Source organism: Hetaerina americana, unplaced genomic scaffold, assembly GCF_022747635.1.
Source record: "Hetaerina americana unplaced genomic scaffold, ioHetAmer1.1.p SCAF_21, whole genome shotgun sequence".
NCBI classification, from domain to species: domain Eukaryota; kingdom Metazoa; phylum Arthropoda; class Insecta; order Odonata; family Calopterygidae; genus Hetaerina; species Hetaerina americana.
The window spans coordinates 3650903-3665809 of NW_027286775.1; the positions used below are offsets into that span (position 1 = coordinate 3650903).

The 14907-nt window shown below is 44.0% G+C and overlaps 1 protein-coding gene across 1 annotated transcript in view; it reads right to left on the reverse strand.

Moving 5' to 3' along the window:
* Nucleotides 1-10877, reverse strand: part of LOC139688648 (acetylcholine receptor subunit alpha-like) — a 412718-nt gene extending 401841 nt beyond the window's left edge. The window contains exon 1 of the mRNA XM_071586214.1: nt 10587-10877. Within this exon, the coding sequence (XP_071442315.1) occupies nt 10587-10877 (291 nt within the window). The remainder of the gene's footprint in view (nt 1-10586) is intronic.
* Nucleotides 10878-14907: the final 4030 nt, after the last annotated feature.

The window sequence follows — 14907 nt, forward strand, 5'->3', positions numbered from 1 at the left end:
AGGTATTGCAGCGACATTAATGGAAGGAGGAAGAACAGCCCACTCTGCCCTTAAGTTGCCACTTAATATTTCCCGACAAGAAAATCCCACATGTCATATAAATAAAACAAGCGGCCAGGCGCAAGTTCATATAGAATGTAAATTGATAGTATGGGATGAGTGTACGATGGCTCATAAAAAATCTCTTGAGGCCCTCAACGCAACACTTCAAGATCTTAGAGGAAACTGCAGTTAAATGGGAGGAGCTCTGGTACTCCTGTGTGGAGACTTCCGTCAAACTATGCCTGTCATTCCAAAATCAACTCCAGCCGATGAAATTTATGCCTGTTTAAAACATTCTGTTCTATGGAATCATGTCCAAGAAATTAGCCTTAAACAAAACATGCGAATCCTCTTAAGAGATGGGAATGCTCAAAATTTTGCGAATAAACGTTTGGAGATTGGAGAAGATAGATTAGTTATTGATGCATCTGGTATGATAAAATTGTCATCAGATTTATGTGTATCGGTGAAAACTGTCCGCGATATGATACGAGCAGTCTATCCTAACGTTAATCAAAATTATAAAAATTTAGAATGGCAGCGAGAAAGAGCCATTCTTGCTCCTAAGAACGATGATGTTAATGAAATTAACAAGGAGATACTAGCCATGCTGCCAGGAGACGTGATTGAATATAAATCGGTTGATACCGTAGTGGATGCTGACGAAGCCGTCAATTATCCAACGGAATTCCTAAATTCACTTGATCCAGCTGGATTGCCACAACATCGCCTTATACTTAAAGTAGGATCTCCAATCATTTTATTGCGAAATTTAGATCAACCAAAACTCTGCAATGGGACACGATTGTGTGTGACAAAATTAATGAAAAATATAATCCAGGCAGTCATTTTAGCAGGAAAAGGTGAAATAATTTTTATTCCACGGATACCTCTAATCCCAACTGATCTTCCCTTCAACTTTAAAAGATTACAGTTTCCAGTCCGGCTAGCTTTTTCAATTACCATTAATAAATCACAGGGACAGTCTTTAAAGTTTTGTGGTGTGGATCTAAGATCGCCATGTTTTAGCCAAGGGCAACTTTATGTTTCTTGCTCCAGAGTAGGTTCGCCTAAAAATTTATTTATTCTTTCTCCTGGACATGAAACAAAAAATTTAGTTTATAAACAGGTGTTAAATAAAAAAGATTCTTAAATTTGTATGAAGTAGTGTATTACTGTACTTTATAATTTGTTGTTTTTATTTATGTAGTATATTTATATTATTGTTTCTCCCTAACCCGTGCAAAGCCGGGTATTCAGCTAGTATATATATATATATATATATACACACACATATATATATATATATATATATATATATATACACACATATATATATATATATATACATATATATATATATACATATATATATATATATATATATATATATATATATATATATATATAATATCTTCGAAATGGAACGCTCTTCGGCGACGCACAAATATTTAAAAAACAGATTTAGATTATTAGAATATAGAAACATAAAGAAAGGACACTCACAATTTGTTATTTGACGTTTCGACAGCACGGCTGTCGTCTTCAGAATGGCGTTCTCGGGGAAGAGCGGAGAGGATGTGCGGGGGAGAGGTGGGGGAAGGAGAGGTAAAGGGACCAATAGGAAATGAACAAGGGGGTGGGAGGGATATGTAGGCAGCCAATTGATGCATTCAGTGGGCTTGGTTCAGCCCGGGCGGTTTGAATGATTGGGCCACCCAGATATGCGCCATCTCGCGGGTTCTCACCTCTATTATACTCGCAGATTTGGGAAGGATTTCAATCACCTAAACGGAGAAGCAGTCGTCAAAAGATTGATTGTGGGAAGCGGTGTGAGTAGGGATGGGATAATTAAGAAATGTGGGAGATTTGGTGGAATATCGGTGGTTATTCATGCGGAGGGAAAGTGCGGTCGTGCATTCGCCCACGTAGAAGGCAGGGCAGAAGTTACAGGAGAGTCGATATATAATGTTTTTTGAGGTACAGGTGGCGAGTGGTTGGGAGTTGGTACTGAGTGAGGGGGAGGGTCTTAAAAGATGACAGCATTTGCAGCGTGAGCGGTTGCATGGTGCGGATAGGGGCGGAGGAGAGACGGGGGTGCTTGAAGTTGGATTTGTGGACTTGAAGATTTCTCGCAAGTTCGACGGGCGTTTAAACGAAACAGAGGGACAGCGTGGGAATAAAAGTGATGTGGACTGAGTGTTATTGATAATTGGGAAGAGGTCACGGATTAGATGTTTAATTTTGTGTGTTCCGGGGAAGAAAGTGGTGATAAGATTAGGGCATTTTGGGCGGTTTGGTTTGGGGAGGGGAGTGTATTGGGTTGACGGTTTGAGGATTTTACTATTTAGTAATTTTTCAGGGTACCCACATTTTCTGCGGGATTCATGCAGCTGGTCCAAGTATTTCTGTTGGGAGGGGGTGTTGTTGCAGAGACGGAAGCCACGGATAGAGAGTGAGAATGGGATGGAGCGCTTTGTGTGAGGTGGATGGCAGCTGTCGAAATGAAGATATTGTTGCTTATTAGTTGGTTTAATGTGGACTGAAGTGTGAAACGTATTGTTTTGGAGGTGAATTTCGATATCTAGGAATGTAATATTCGAGTCGGATATAGAAGAAGTGAATGATACTGAGGAGGAGGAGTTGAGAGAGGAAATGAAAGAGGATAAAGTTTCGCGTCCGTGGGACCAAAGGAGGAAAATATCATCGATATAGCGGGCCCAGAAGAGTGGTTTTAGGGTTTGTTGTTGCAGAAAGTCGTGTTGTAGTTTACCCATAAAAAGATTGGCGTATGCAGGAGCCATACGCGTGCCCATTGCAGTGCCTTTTATTTGTAAATATACGAGGGTCATCCGGAAAGTAGTACCCGTTCGTGCCGCATGAAGTGCTGACGACGCGAGTAGCCGCTGGACGAGGTCAGATAGCTTCAGTGGCTTGTCTGCCTTCTCTGAGCCAAGTTGCGTGACGCTAGCATTGCCTGTGTTGTTTCTGTGATTGTTTACAATGTTTAAAAAAATTGAGAACGCCGCCAGTTGTGAAGTGAGGGCAGTGATTAAATTCCTCAATGCAAGAAACGTTCGCCCATGTGATATTCATCGCCAATTAAAGGAGGTGTATGGAGACAATGTAATGGACGAGTCGTCTGTTCGGCGGTGGTGTCGCAACTTCAACATGGGGAGGGGGAACACACACGACGATGAGCGTTCGGGGAGACCGTCTGTCATTACAGACCAACTGGTGAGCTCAGTTGACGAATTCGTGAGGAACGATCGGCGCGTCACAATTGATGACATCTGTGAGCATTTTCCCAATGTTTCTCGAACAATTGTTCATGAAATTGTTAAACACCATCTGCATTATGCAAAAATTTGTGCAAGATGGGTTCCTCGCGTATCTCAATGAGCTGGCGGCGAAGGACTATGCAGCAGGAATACAGAAACTTGTCACACGTTATGACAAATGCCTTAATTTGCTTGGAGATTATGTTGAGAAGTAGTTTAAAGTATCCTCTTTCAAATAAAATTTTTTATGTTTGTTAATATTTACTTTTGTCTTTTTATTTCACGAACGGGTACTACTTTCCGGATGACCCTCGTATTTTGTCATTGAATTGGAAAGCATTTTTGGTAAGAACGATTTGGCTCAATTCGATGAGGAAATCTGTGGATGGGGTGTGTGGTGTGGATCGTGGCGAGAGGTAATGTTTCAGGGCTTCTAAGCCTTCTTTGTGGGGAATGGAGGTGTACAGAGATGTGACGTCTATCGTGGCCATGAGAATGGTCGTGTTGTGCGGAATTGGGATTGAGTTTAGACGTTCCAGAAAGTGGTGCGAGTCTTTAATGTAAGAAGGGAGTGAAGTTGCTATTGGTTGAAGGTGGTGGTCTATTAATGCGGAGATTCGTTCAGTGGGTGAGTTGATGCTGGAGACAATAGGGCGCCCGGGGTTATTGGTTTTGTGGATTTTGGGTCCTTTCTTTGTGTTTCTATATTCTAATAATCTAAATCTGTTATATATATATATGTATATATATATGTATATATATATATATATATATATATATATATATATATATATATATATATATATATATATAATAATGGGCTGACACAACATAACACAAATAGAAAAGAATAGACACATATAAAAGAACACTTACACGGTAAATTGTTCGAGCTTTCGGCCCTCTCAGGGGCCTTCTTCAAGAGAGACTGTCTTGAAGAAGGCCCCTGAGAGGGCCGAAAGCTCGAACAATTTACCGTGTAAGTGTTCTTTTATATGTGTCTATTCTTTTCTATTTGTGTTATGTTGTGTCAGCCCATTATTGTGCCGCTCGTATGAGTTTTTCTGGACAATCGTGGTATATATATATATATATATATATATATATATATATATATATATATATATATATATATATATATATATATATATATACATACATACAGGGTTCGTCCGGAAAATAAATGTACTGATTTTTTCCCGCCGCTCCAGGCGCGCCCAGCACCGCTCTGACGGGCTGCGATTGGAGGAAGGTATATTGGCAAGCGACGCTGAAAAAGGCAGTCGGCTCTGAGCTGTGGTGTAGTGAGGAGCTCTGTTAACGCGAACCTCCACGCTCGACCCACGTCACGGAACGCGATGCCGAAGTTTTTGGAGCAGCGTTATTCCATCAAATTTACGGTAAAGCTTGGGAAATCGTCTACCGAAACTATCGGTATGATTAACCAGGCTTACGGGGAGTCAGCCATGTCCAGAAACATGATCTTTCGGTGGCACAAGATGTTCGTGGAGGGCAGAGAAGAGGTCGACGACGAACCACGGCCTGGACGCCCATCAACGACACTCACCGACGAAAAGTTCGCGATGTACTGAACTCTGATCGTCGTCTTAGTGTTCGGATGATAGCAGAGCAGTGTAATGTGCCAAAAACAATAGTGCACGAGATTATTAGGGAGCAATTACAGATGCGAAAAATTTGTGCAAAGTTGGTGCCGAAAGTGCTCAGTGATGATCAAAGACTCAATCGTTTGGAAATCGCGACACAACTTATGGATCACTGCAAAAATGATCCTCATTTTTTAGAGAACGTTGTTTCGGGTGACGAGACGTGGATCTTGGAGTACGACCCGGAGTCGAAGAGACAAAGTGCGGAGTGGCACACCCCATCATCACCCCGTCAAAAGAAAGCTCGCATGAGCAAATCTCGGACCAAGGCGATGCTCATTGTCTTTTTTGACAAAAGGGGAGTCGTCCACTACGAATTTGTACCTGAACGACAAACTGTAAATGCTGCATTTTACGTCCAAGTGCTCGACAGGTTTCGAAAACGAGTCGCCCGCGTCCGGCCAGCGATCAAAAACATCTGGCGGCTGCATCACGACAATGCGCCGTCTCACACCGCGCTTGTCGTGTCGGACTTCTTGGCCAAGCACGGCGTGGCAACGCTGCCGCACCCGCCCTACAGCCCGGACTTGGCACCACCGGACTTCTTTCTGTTCCCGAAGATAAAGAGGAGTTTGAAAGGAACGCGATACGGGACTTTGGACGCCGTCAAAGAGGCCGTGACGACGTGTCTTCGAGAGGTTCCCGATGATGCCTTCGCGGGAGCGTTCCAGGAATGGGAACGCCGCTGGAACAAGTGTATCGACTCACAAGGGTCCTATTTTGAGGAATATTAGCTTAAGATATGTAAAAGTGTAATACATTTTTTTTCCTGAGCTCAGTACACTTATTTTCCAGACGAACCCTGTATATACATAAACACAGTGATGAACCCGAAGGTCGGTTTAGTAGGTGATGGTAGAGATCACCCAGTACTAAGCCTTATACGGCGTGTGAAAATTCACACATCAGGTTAGGGGGGCCAGTTCCTTTCCCTGTGCCGGTTATGGTTTCCCAGAAAGACTTGGTATTTGAAAAACCACATAGCTTGGGTGGAGCTCTGGGTGCCCAGAGTGGCTTACCTGGGAATCGAACCCGGGCCCCCTCCGGGCGGCAGTCCAACGCTCTACCCTTTGACTCCCGTGACCCACCATGCATAAAATATATATGGTGGGTGGGTATTCGGAGGTCTCCCCGGAGCCGTCGAGTCCTTGGCCAAGCACCGTCCACAGCGGACCACCGCGCAGAAAAAGACATCTCTTCTGCAATAACTTATTTCATTTTGGTAACCAAGCAATTTAAAGGTATGTTCTCGACGGTACTAAGCTACTATTTACTTCTTCATATCTTGAGAGCTTCCATTTTATTGTCCTTTGTTATATCATTCTTCAGGGTAACTTTTTCTGCCTCCATTCTATTATTAAAAAGCTTCTTCTCTATATGCTATAACCAGGTTACCGAACATTTTCCCGTTTCTAATTTCTTTGCAACAAACCACTGACCTAAAACCTTTCTTCCAACCAACTACCGCTTTCCGTTTTCCCACTCCCTCCCCTCCGTATTCGGAACTCCATCGTTGATCTGCCTCCCCACCCGCCTCTCCCACACCCTACTTCAGGCTCGCACTTCAACGGCCCCTCGCCTCCAAGATGAGCTTTCAGATCCATAAATCGCTCCGCCCCATCTACATCTACGTAAATATCTCGCAATCCACCAAAAAGGTATGTGGCAGGGGGTGTTCCCATCAGATTGGGAAGGATAAAAGATAAGGAAGAGAAAGAGTGTTTAAAGGACTATTAACACGGGAAAAATGTTCAATAAAATCCCCGAAAAGACGCGCAAATCCAAATAAGTACATCCCTGCCTAAAACGTAATTCCAAGCAAGTTTTAATATTGCCCACTCTAATATTTCTCAGTAATACGAAGGAGATGTGTACAAAAATGCACCACTGCAACTCATTCGATTTAACGCCGCCATTATCAAGAGGGTCCCTGTGGAAATGGAAAGTAAGAAGGGGAAAATTCTAATAAGTTATGGCCATGCAACTCACTGTGCACATCTCGGCGGCAAAAGTTGGACATGTCACCCGGAGGACCACTGGAGACATCAATCTCACGGAGTGTGGCGAGGGATTGAAGGGGGAGTTTGAAAACACAACAAAGAGGTGAAGGCAACATTGTTTCAAGTATTGAATTTATCAAGCGGCAGTCCCATGCGATCGTACGGGAAGGGTTTCGACAGCAAAACGCACGAGATTAGTGAAAGTGCATGCCGCTATTGATTCCCTAGAGATTAGATGCTGCGCACGGTAGCAACATTTCGTAAACTCCTGCCAACATTGCTCTAACGAACCTAATGATTTTTAATTTATTACCAGCATGATTTTAGGTATGCTGGTACGCGATCTGATCTGCCATATTGAGTCTGTCATATATTTAACATCCTTGGATGCGTAGTGCCCTGCCTAAATTTACGCCGTAAATTTAACTTGTATTTCTACCTGTATGTTCAACTAGTGGCTCCCATCCTAATTCTTCCAATAGTGTCGTTATACTGTTGCCTTGTTCACAACAACTTTTCACTAACCTAGCTGCTCTACTTTGCACTCGATTTAGTTCCAAAACTAAGTCTACCTTGTGACGATCCCATACACCCCCAAGGTACTCTGGGTGGGACCTTGCCAGCGTGAAATACAGCGGAGACATTGCCTTACTCGATAAGCCACTCTCAAGTCCCGCCAACCTAAACGGTGTATCCCAAAAATAAATAGCATGATTTATTTCTGCCGACACATTCGAATGAAGTGGGATTATTTGTGACGGCAAAGGTTAAACGAGATCTTGGGGAAGCAGTGTGACCCGCAAAAGTCGTTCACGGGCGTTACAGTGCGTGGATGACTGCTAGACTGGACCCTGTTTAAGGATAGTAAGGATGCTTTTGGAGTTGGAGCTAAGTCCCGAGGAATGGTATTCCGCTGCCACAAAACGTTCCGGGTGGGGGAGAGAGGAGGTTGACGACGAGGAATGCGACGATGGAAATGTGCAAACGGGCGAGGGACACGGTCCATTCTGATCAATGCCCGAGTGCCGGAATATTGGCAAAAGGGTGTGATATTCAGAAAACCATAGCGCATTGCATTCTTACGGAATATTTATCCCTGGGAAATGTATGTGACAGGATGGTGCCCTAGATTCATTGGGAAGACAGAAGACCGATCGTGTGATAATCTCGCGTGACGTCTGGGGCGCTGTCCTAGCACCCCTATAGTCCCCCACCGTTGCACCGCCGGGTGTCTCCTGCTCCAAAGAATAAAAAGAGCTTGGAAAGAAACCTTTTGGGAATGCTGAATAATGTCAAAACGGCCATGATAAGACACCTTAATACGAGGTTCCCGTCGACGCCTGTCTCGAAGCTTACCGTGACTAGTAGGAACGCTCGCATCGGTGTGTGTGTGTGTGTGTATGCCGATACACAAGGGCCCCATTTTGAAGAAGTTTAGTAACATGCACTTTGATCTGGACTCAGTTTCCCCGAGATTTGTTTTTCTTATTTATTGGACAACCGCTGAATATAGCAATGTTCGGAGAATCGGAGAGATATCAGCTAGACTTTAACATTCTTAGGAACAGATTATGGAATGCTGTCATTAATTTGCAATTTTCCGATGCTTTAAAGGATTCATTTCGCAATTTATTGGAAATAAAATGTAATACCCGATGAAAGAGGATAAAGCAAGAAAGATGGATGAGTAAATGGGATGTAAATGTAGTCACTGGAACCAAATGGATATAGCACCAAGAGGTGCTGGAAACCTTTACAAGTGGGGGCATTGAGATGGATAAAATGACAAGATAGTTGGTAATTCAAAAAAGGGATATTGTAAACCGCCAACAAAATTATATGAAGTTTCAATGATAAAACAATAAGGAAACGATAAAATAGGGTCTAGATTAGGTAGAGGGAAGTATTAATATTTCCACAATAAACTGAGTCATAAAACTAACACTTTACTCTTGTCTTTATTTTCAATGGAGAAGACGAGTTGCGATGATGAGGCGAAATTACAGAGAAATGGCGGTATGCGCGCTAGCAGATCAACTGTCAGTCCGCAAAGAAGAAATTCAACAGGGATACATAAGAGGATATTTACAGTGAGGCAGGTCCAGATATACATTTTTGTGCTGGAGAAATATAATCAAGAGTAATTAAATAAAAAAACTGTGATGGAATGGAACGAATGGGGAGAGTATTTCTCTTCTCCACTCAATAGAGTCAACAATATATTAAGTGGAGAATATTTTTTTTCTGATCAAAATCATTTTAACTCTGATTGACTGAACCCCAATATTCTTTGGAATGTTTTAACATTGAGTTTAACCAAAACAAGTAAACATTAACAATGAGCATCCGCAAAGATCCATGCATATTTTATTCAAATAGAAGTTTGCAATCACCAGACAGAAAAATGACAATGTTAAGTGAAGAAATCCTTCAGCATTGATCGGGTTGCAGCATAGGTGACAAGGAGTGTAGTATATATATATACACACACACATTCAAATACGAAAATCCGCCATATGGCTAACATATACTAATTCACTTAGAAATAGATACAAGGAAAGGGGATAGGAACACATACTATATAAAGGACGAACACAGGAGAAGTGGGGAAGTACATATATATATATAATATATATATATATAATATATATATATATATATATATATATATATATATGTATATGTATATGGCCTATATATATATATATATATATATATATATATATATATATATATATATATATCACGAAATACTGGCCATTGGCGTACAAATATTTATTCACTTGGAATATAGATACAAGGAAAAGGGTTAGGAACACAAATAAAGGGCGAACACTGGAGAGGTCGAGTGGGCGGAAAAAATATATCGATAAATATTTTTCTGATTATATGCATATTATTCTGATTCTGTCGTAGAAACGTGAAAGCTACATATGTGAGTGTTCTTCTTTGGGTTTCTATGTTTTAAAAATATTTTTCAGTATATATACAAAAAAAACCATAAACACAGTAATCTACCCGAATGTCGGTTTGGTATGGGTGATGGTAGAGTTCACCCAGTACTAAGCCCGACTGCGTGTGAAAATTCACACATCAAGGTAGGGGGGCCAGTTCCTTTCCTTGTGCCGGTTATGGTACCCGAAAAATCACATAGGTGGAGCTGTAGGTGCCCAGAGTGCCTTTACCGGGAATCGAACCCGGTCCCCTCCGATCAGCAGTCCAACGCTCTACCCACTGGGCTACCGCGACCCACAGTATATATATATATATATATATATATATATATATATATATATATATATATATATATATATATATATATATATATATAATTATATATACCTCGTATGTTCCAGAAATAATCTATACCCGGGATTCGGGAAATCAGACAGATAACTTATAAATGTGGAAATCGGAGCGTAGAAAACCTTCCCCTGCCTGTGGCGTAAGAGCGGACGGCAAAACACCGAAGGGTACAGGTGCACTGTCGTCAGACACGCGCTGCGGGTCGTGTCGCAACAACCCCTCATTTCCGCGTTCCTTGGATGCAGGCGGACGGGGCGGGGGGGGGGGGAGGGGGAGGGGCTGCTGCCACTCACCACATCGATCAGCTGCGAAAGCTTGAGCTTGATGCACACCCTGAGGACGTCCGAGGTGTTAACCACGGGCCGCACCAGCTTGTTGTAGTTGGAGAGGAGGTCGTCGTAAAGGCGCTTGGCGTCCGGGTTGCCCCCCACGGCGCCGTGGACGGCGAGCGCGGACAGCGCGAACAGCCAGAGGCCTGACCGGCAGGGGACGCCGCCCCCGGCGCGGGACGCCGGGTCCACGGCCGAGAGAGGAGGCGCGCCCGGCGGCGGGACCGCCTCCCCGCCGCCACGCATCCCCTCCATGCCGCCGAACGAGCGGAGCGCAGTCAGGAGGGAGGGCCCTCGGGCCCCGCGGCGGACGATCCCTCGCAGTCCATTCGATGCCGAGGGACCAAGGAGGCTGGCGCTCAAATGGCTGGGCCCGAAAGTACTGGCCTCTCGCGGCAGAAGGCCCGAACGAGCGACCCTCGACGACGACGAGTGCTGGGGGCACTTACTCGGGCCGCAATTTGGGGGATGACTTTGTCCAGGGACGAAGGGCTCAGAGGGCGGGCACCTACGTCGGCCGCTGAAATTTAATTATTATGATTACGAAAAAAATGGGATTTTGTCTCAAAGTTAACGCGGAAGGGATTCGTGACGGGAAAGCGCGCCGAGGGAGGGAACGTCTCCGGGAATACGTACGGAGTTCTTATTTCAAACAAACTGGCCTTCGAAACATTTCTCTCGTCTTCGGAAGACGACTTTCTCTGAATATGAGTAGGAAGGAAGTGATTTTACGTCCATTATGTAAAGAAACTTCCCTTTCCTTCTCTCGATGAAAAACTAATGAAATTTCCGTTGAACACACAGGTATCTCATAAAATATGTTCACAGTTCAATGGCAAAATGTTGTCAACAAGTCACAACTACAACAGTACCTATCGCGATTTGTTTTTTGTAAAACAAAAACTCTCTCGGATGGTTTCAATGAAAACTTAATGGTTTATTTGCAGACACTCTCCCTCCCGACCGCGAAGCCTAATGCTCTCGGGGCATCAAATATTTAAGCTCCCGGAAGCGGGAGGGTATAAAAACAATCGGTGGAGCCACTCGGGAGAGAGAACTCCAGAAGGAAAAGGAGGGGCCGAGCACGTGGCGAGGAATGATCGAGAGGGGACACCGGGAGTGGAATTGCCGAGGAGCGGCGGTGGACACCTTCGCGGGGGTCGGAGGGTAGCGGGGGCGAGGGAGAAGCCCCACGGCACCCGGTGGGAGTCGATCGGCCAGAGGGGCGTACCGGTGACGTCACTCCGGCCGGGGGTGGGGGGGGCTCGCGAAGGACGCGGGCAAAGGAAGGTACCACCTTCCTTCGGGGCATTCGCCCCCAGGGTCACCCGCTCAGGATTGAGGGCCCCCCCGCCCCCTGAGACCCGCGCGCTCGTCGAGTGGGGCACGAGGTCGTCGTCTCAAGCAGCGAGGAAGCCGGCCAGCGGGGAGGAGAGCCTTGCCCCGCTCCATTTCAGGCGCCGGACGAGGAATTGCGACCCCCGGAGCGCGCCCCCCATCACTCGAGAGCGGTCAAGCGCCGGAGCCCGCTCTGCTGCTGCTCCGAACCCCCGGCAGGACACCCCCCCACTCTCGTACGGAAGAGAGGCGAAAAGCACGTCCCTCCACACACACACACACGGCCCCCCTCTACGCCACCAGCCCCCCTCCGCCAGAGCAGCAGCAGCACCAGCAGCCGCGCGCGCTTTCCCTCCGCCTTCGCTCGGCCGCCGCGAGACACTGACTCTCTCGCTCTCGCCCCCCCTCTGCTTCCCCTCCGCTCGCCCCCACCTCCGCACGGGCCCCCTCTCGCCGCTGGAGGGGGGCAGGTCGGGACGGGGGCGTGGTCGCCTTATCTCGTGGGGCGTCTCCCTCGCTCCCCCCCCCCCCTCCTCGACACCCCTCGCTCCTTTCGATGCAACGGCATGTGGGGCGAATGGGGATGATCCACGCGCCACCGGGAGTCGAACTGCTGCGCTCCGAGGCAGAGCGCCTTCCACGTGCCCTACCGTTGGAAGCGACTCGCCGCGGCTGTAATCCGAAGCGGGAAAATCCACGCGTATTGGCAAGATACACATGTCGGGCATTACCAGCGATTGCATTGGAAATTGCAATTTATTTCCACGGTTCAGTTCGCCAACTATTACGCTTGCATTGTGATTTTCATGACATGCTTATGAACTCGTCTTAATCCGAGCAAAACGACTCACTCAAAGTATAAAAATCAAAACAAACGGTGGACTAGTCGAAATTATTCATTTGAGTTCGGATTTTATATCTCCGATCTCAATCTTGAATTCAACGAATTCCATTTTGATTAATGAATATCACAAATTGTTCCGAAAATTTAGTTCCTATTGATTATCGAAACTTCTTAACATGTATTCTTTAGTATAATTATCTTTACAGCTTGGATGCAATTCATACCCTGGAACGCAATCCTTTGGCTCAACTCCAGGCATTGAATGTAAATAATTAAGTTTGTCATAATTTATAGTGACAACGCATATCCATAGGCTTAAAAGAAGAAAAAATATCTTTCATCTATGTAGATACAGATAAAATTTCTCATCCTTTTTCTGTTTTGCCCTCACTTTCTATAATATTATTGACATAATTTCTCCTATCGTAGTATGATTGGGGTAATCATGCATTTTCAACATCACCGCTAAAGAGACGTCCTTCCAATTTATGTGCAAGTTATTTAATTTTTAATTTAACCTTCGCTCCGTGAGTGATCCCCAGCCTAGCTGCTCTAATATTATGTATACATTACTAAGTTTATCATAATAAATTTTTACCTATCTAGGTCCTTTACGCTGCACGCGATCCAATTTGGCAATCAGTCCAACTTCCTGAGGATCCTATGTCCTAGCAGCTTATTCTAAATAATGCCTAACCAGCCAAAAAACATTTCTCTTTGACCTTTTCATCATATCTACCCAGTACTCTTCTAATAAATCCTAATTTTTTTGTTAAGTTATCCTCATATTCCCAATTTGTGTTTCACACAGGAGAGGTCGTGAGTGAGGATAACCCCTTTAAGGTATTTATTCGAGTCTACATATTCCATTCTGGTGTTCCCGATGCAGTAGGTGTTTGGGAGGGAAACTATTCTTTTCCCAAAAAAATATCGATACGCACTTTTTAAGTTTAATTCTAATTGGCAAGTGTCACACCAGCGTTGTATAGCATTAGAGTAATCTGATAAAGCTACTTCGTCCTCAGGACTATGGATTTCACTCACTCTAAACCACTGCGTCGGTGGACAATAAGCTTTCTCACTATTAACGACGGAGTTAATATCGTTAACGTAAAGAAGGAATGCATTCAGTCCGATTACACTTCTATGAGGAACTACTGAAGTGACGTTTACCACATTAGAACTAACACCATCTCGTATCACTACCCTTTGTACGCGGCCATTCCAAAAGTCTTTAATCCTGCCTAAGTTAATTTCATTTGTGCCATAAGCCTCTAGCGTTTTGAATCGTCTGCCATGACACACTTTGTTGAAGGCTCATTTAAAGTCTAGAGAAATAGCGTCCACTAGAAAATTATTTTATTCTCAACCCAAAATATCATTAACAAGATTGATATTGATTTTAAACCATTTTCTACATATGCTGTGGGGAAAAATAATTCTACACAAGCATCCCATGAGGATGCATGGGTCTCTGTTGATGAATTGTTCAGGCGAAGGCAAAATATCATGTCAACGTCGACTATTGACTGGATCGTTGCCATAGGCGAACTGAATATATTTCAACTAACAGATGCCCCTAATACAATTAAAAAGGCAAATCAATTAAACTTATACCCCAAATGTATTACACATCATTGCAAAGGTAAATTATGAAAATTAGATACCATACGAGTAAAAAAGTCTCAGTTTAATTCCCAACGCCTAAGATGACATTCGTAGAAAAATATCTATTCGGTTCTTCGAGTTATTCTATGTGCGAGTACATGGTGCAATCAGATGATTCTCAATGGAGTTTGCAAATATCGTCGCCTTCACATACTTTAAAAGGTAGAGTTATTCATTACAATTGATGAATAAAAGAAAAATTATTTATTTGAACTACCATATTTTCAATTTAAGCCCTGAAATATTGAGAAATTTCAGATATTACTCATCGTTTTGGCACATATCATTTTTTTACATAGAGGATCAAATCGTAAGCTTGCATCAACTTAAGATGGGTGAAAATGAAATCAACCAGACCAGTATGCAACAACAACTAGGTGTGATGGATATCCAATGGTCACAATTTTCCACTAGCTTCAAATACTGAAAAAACAC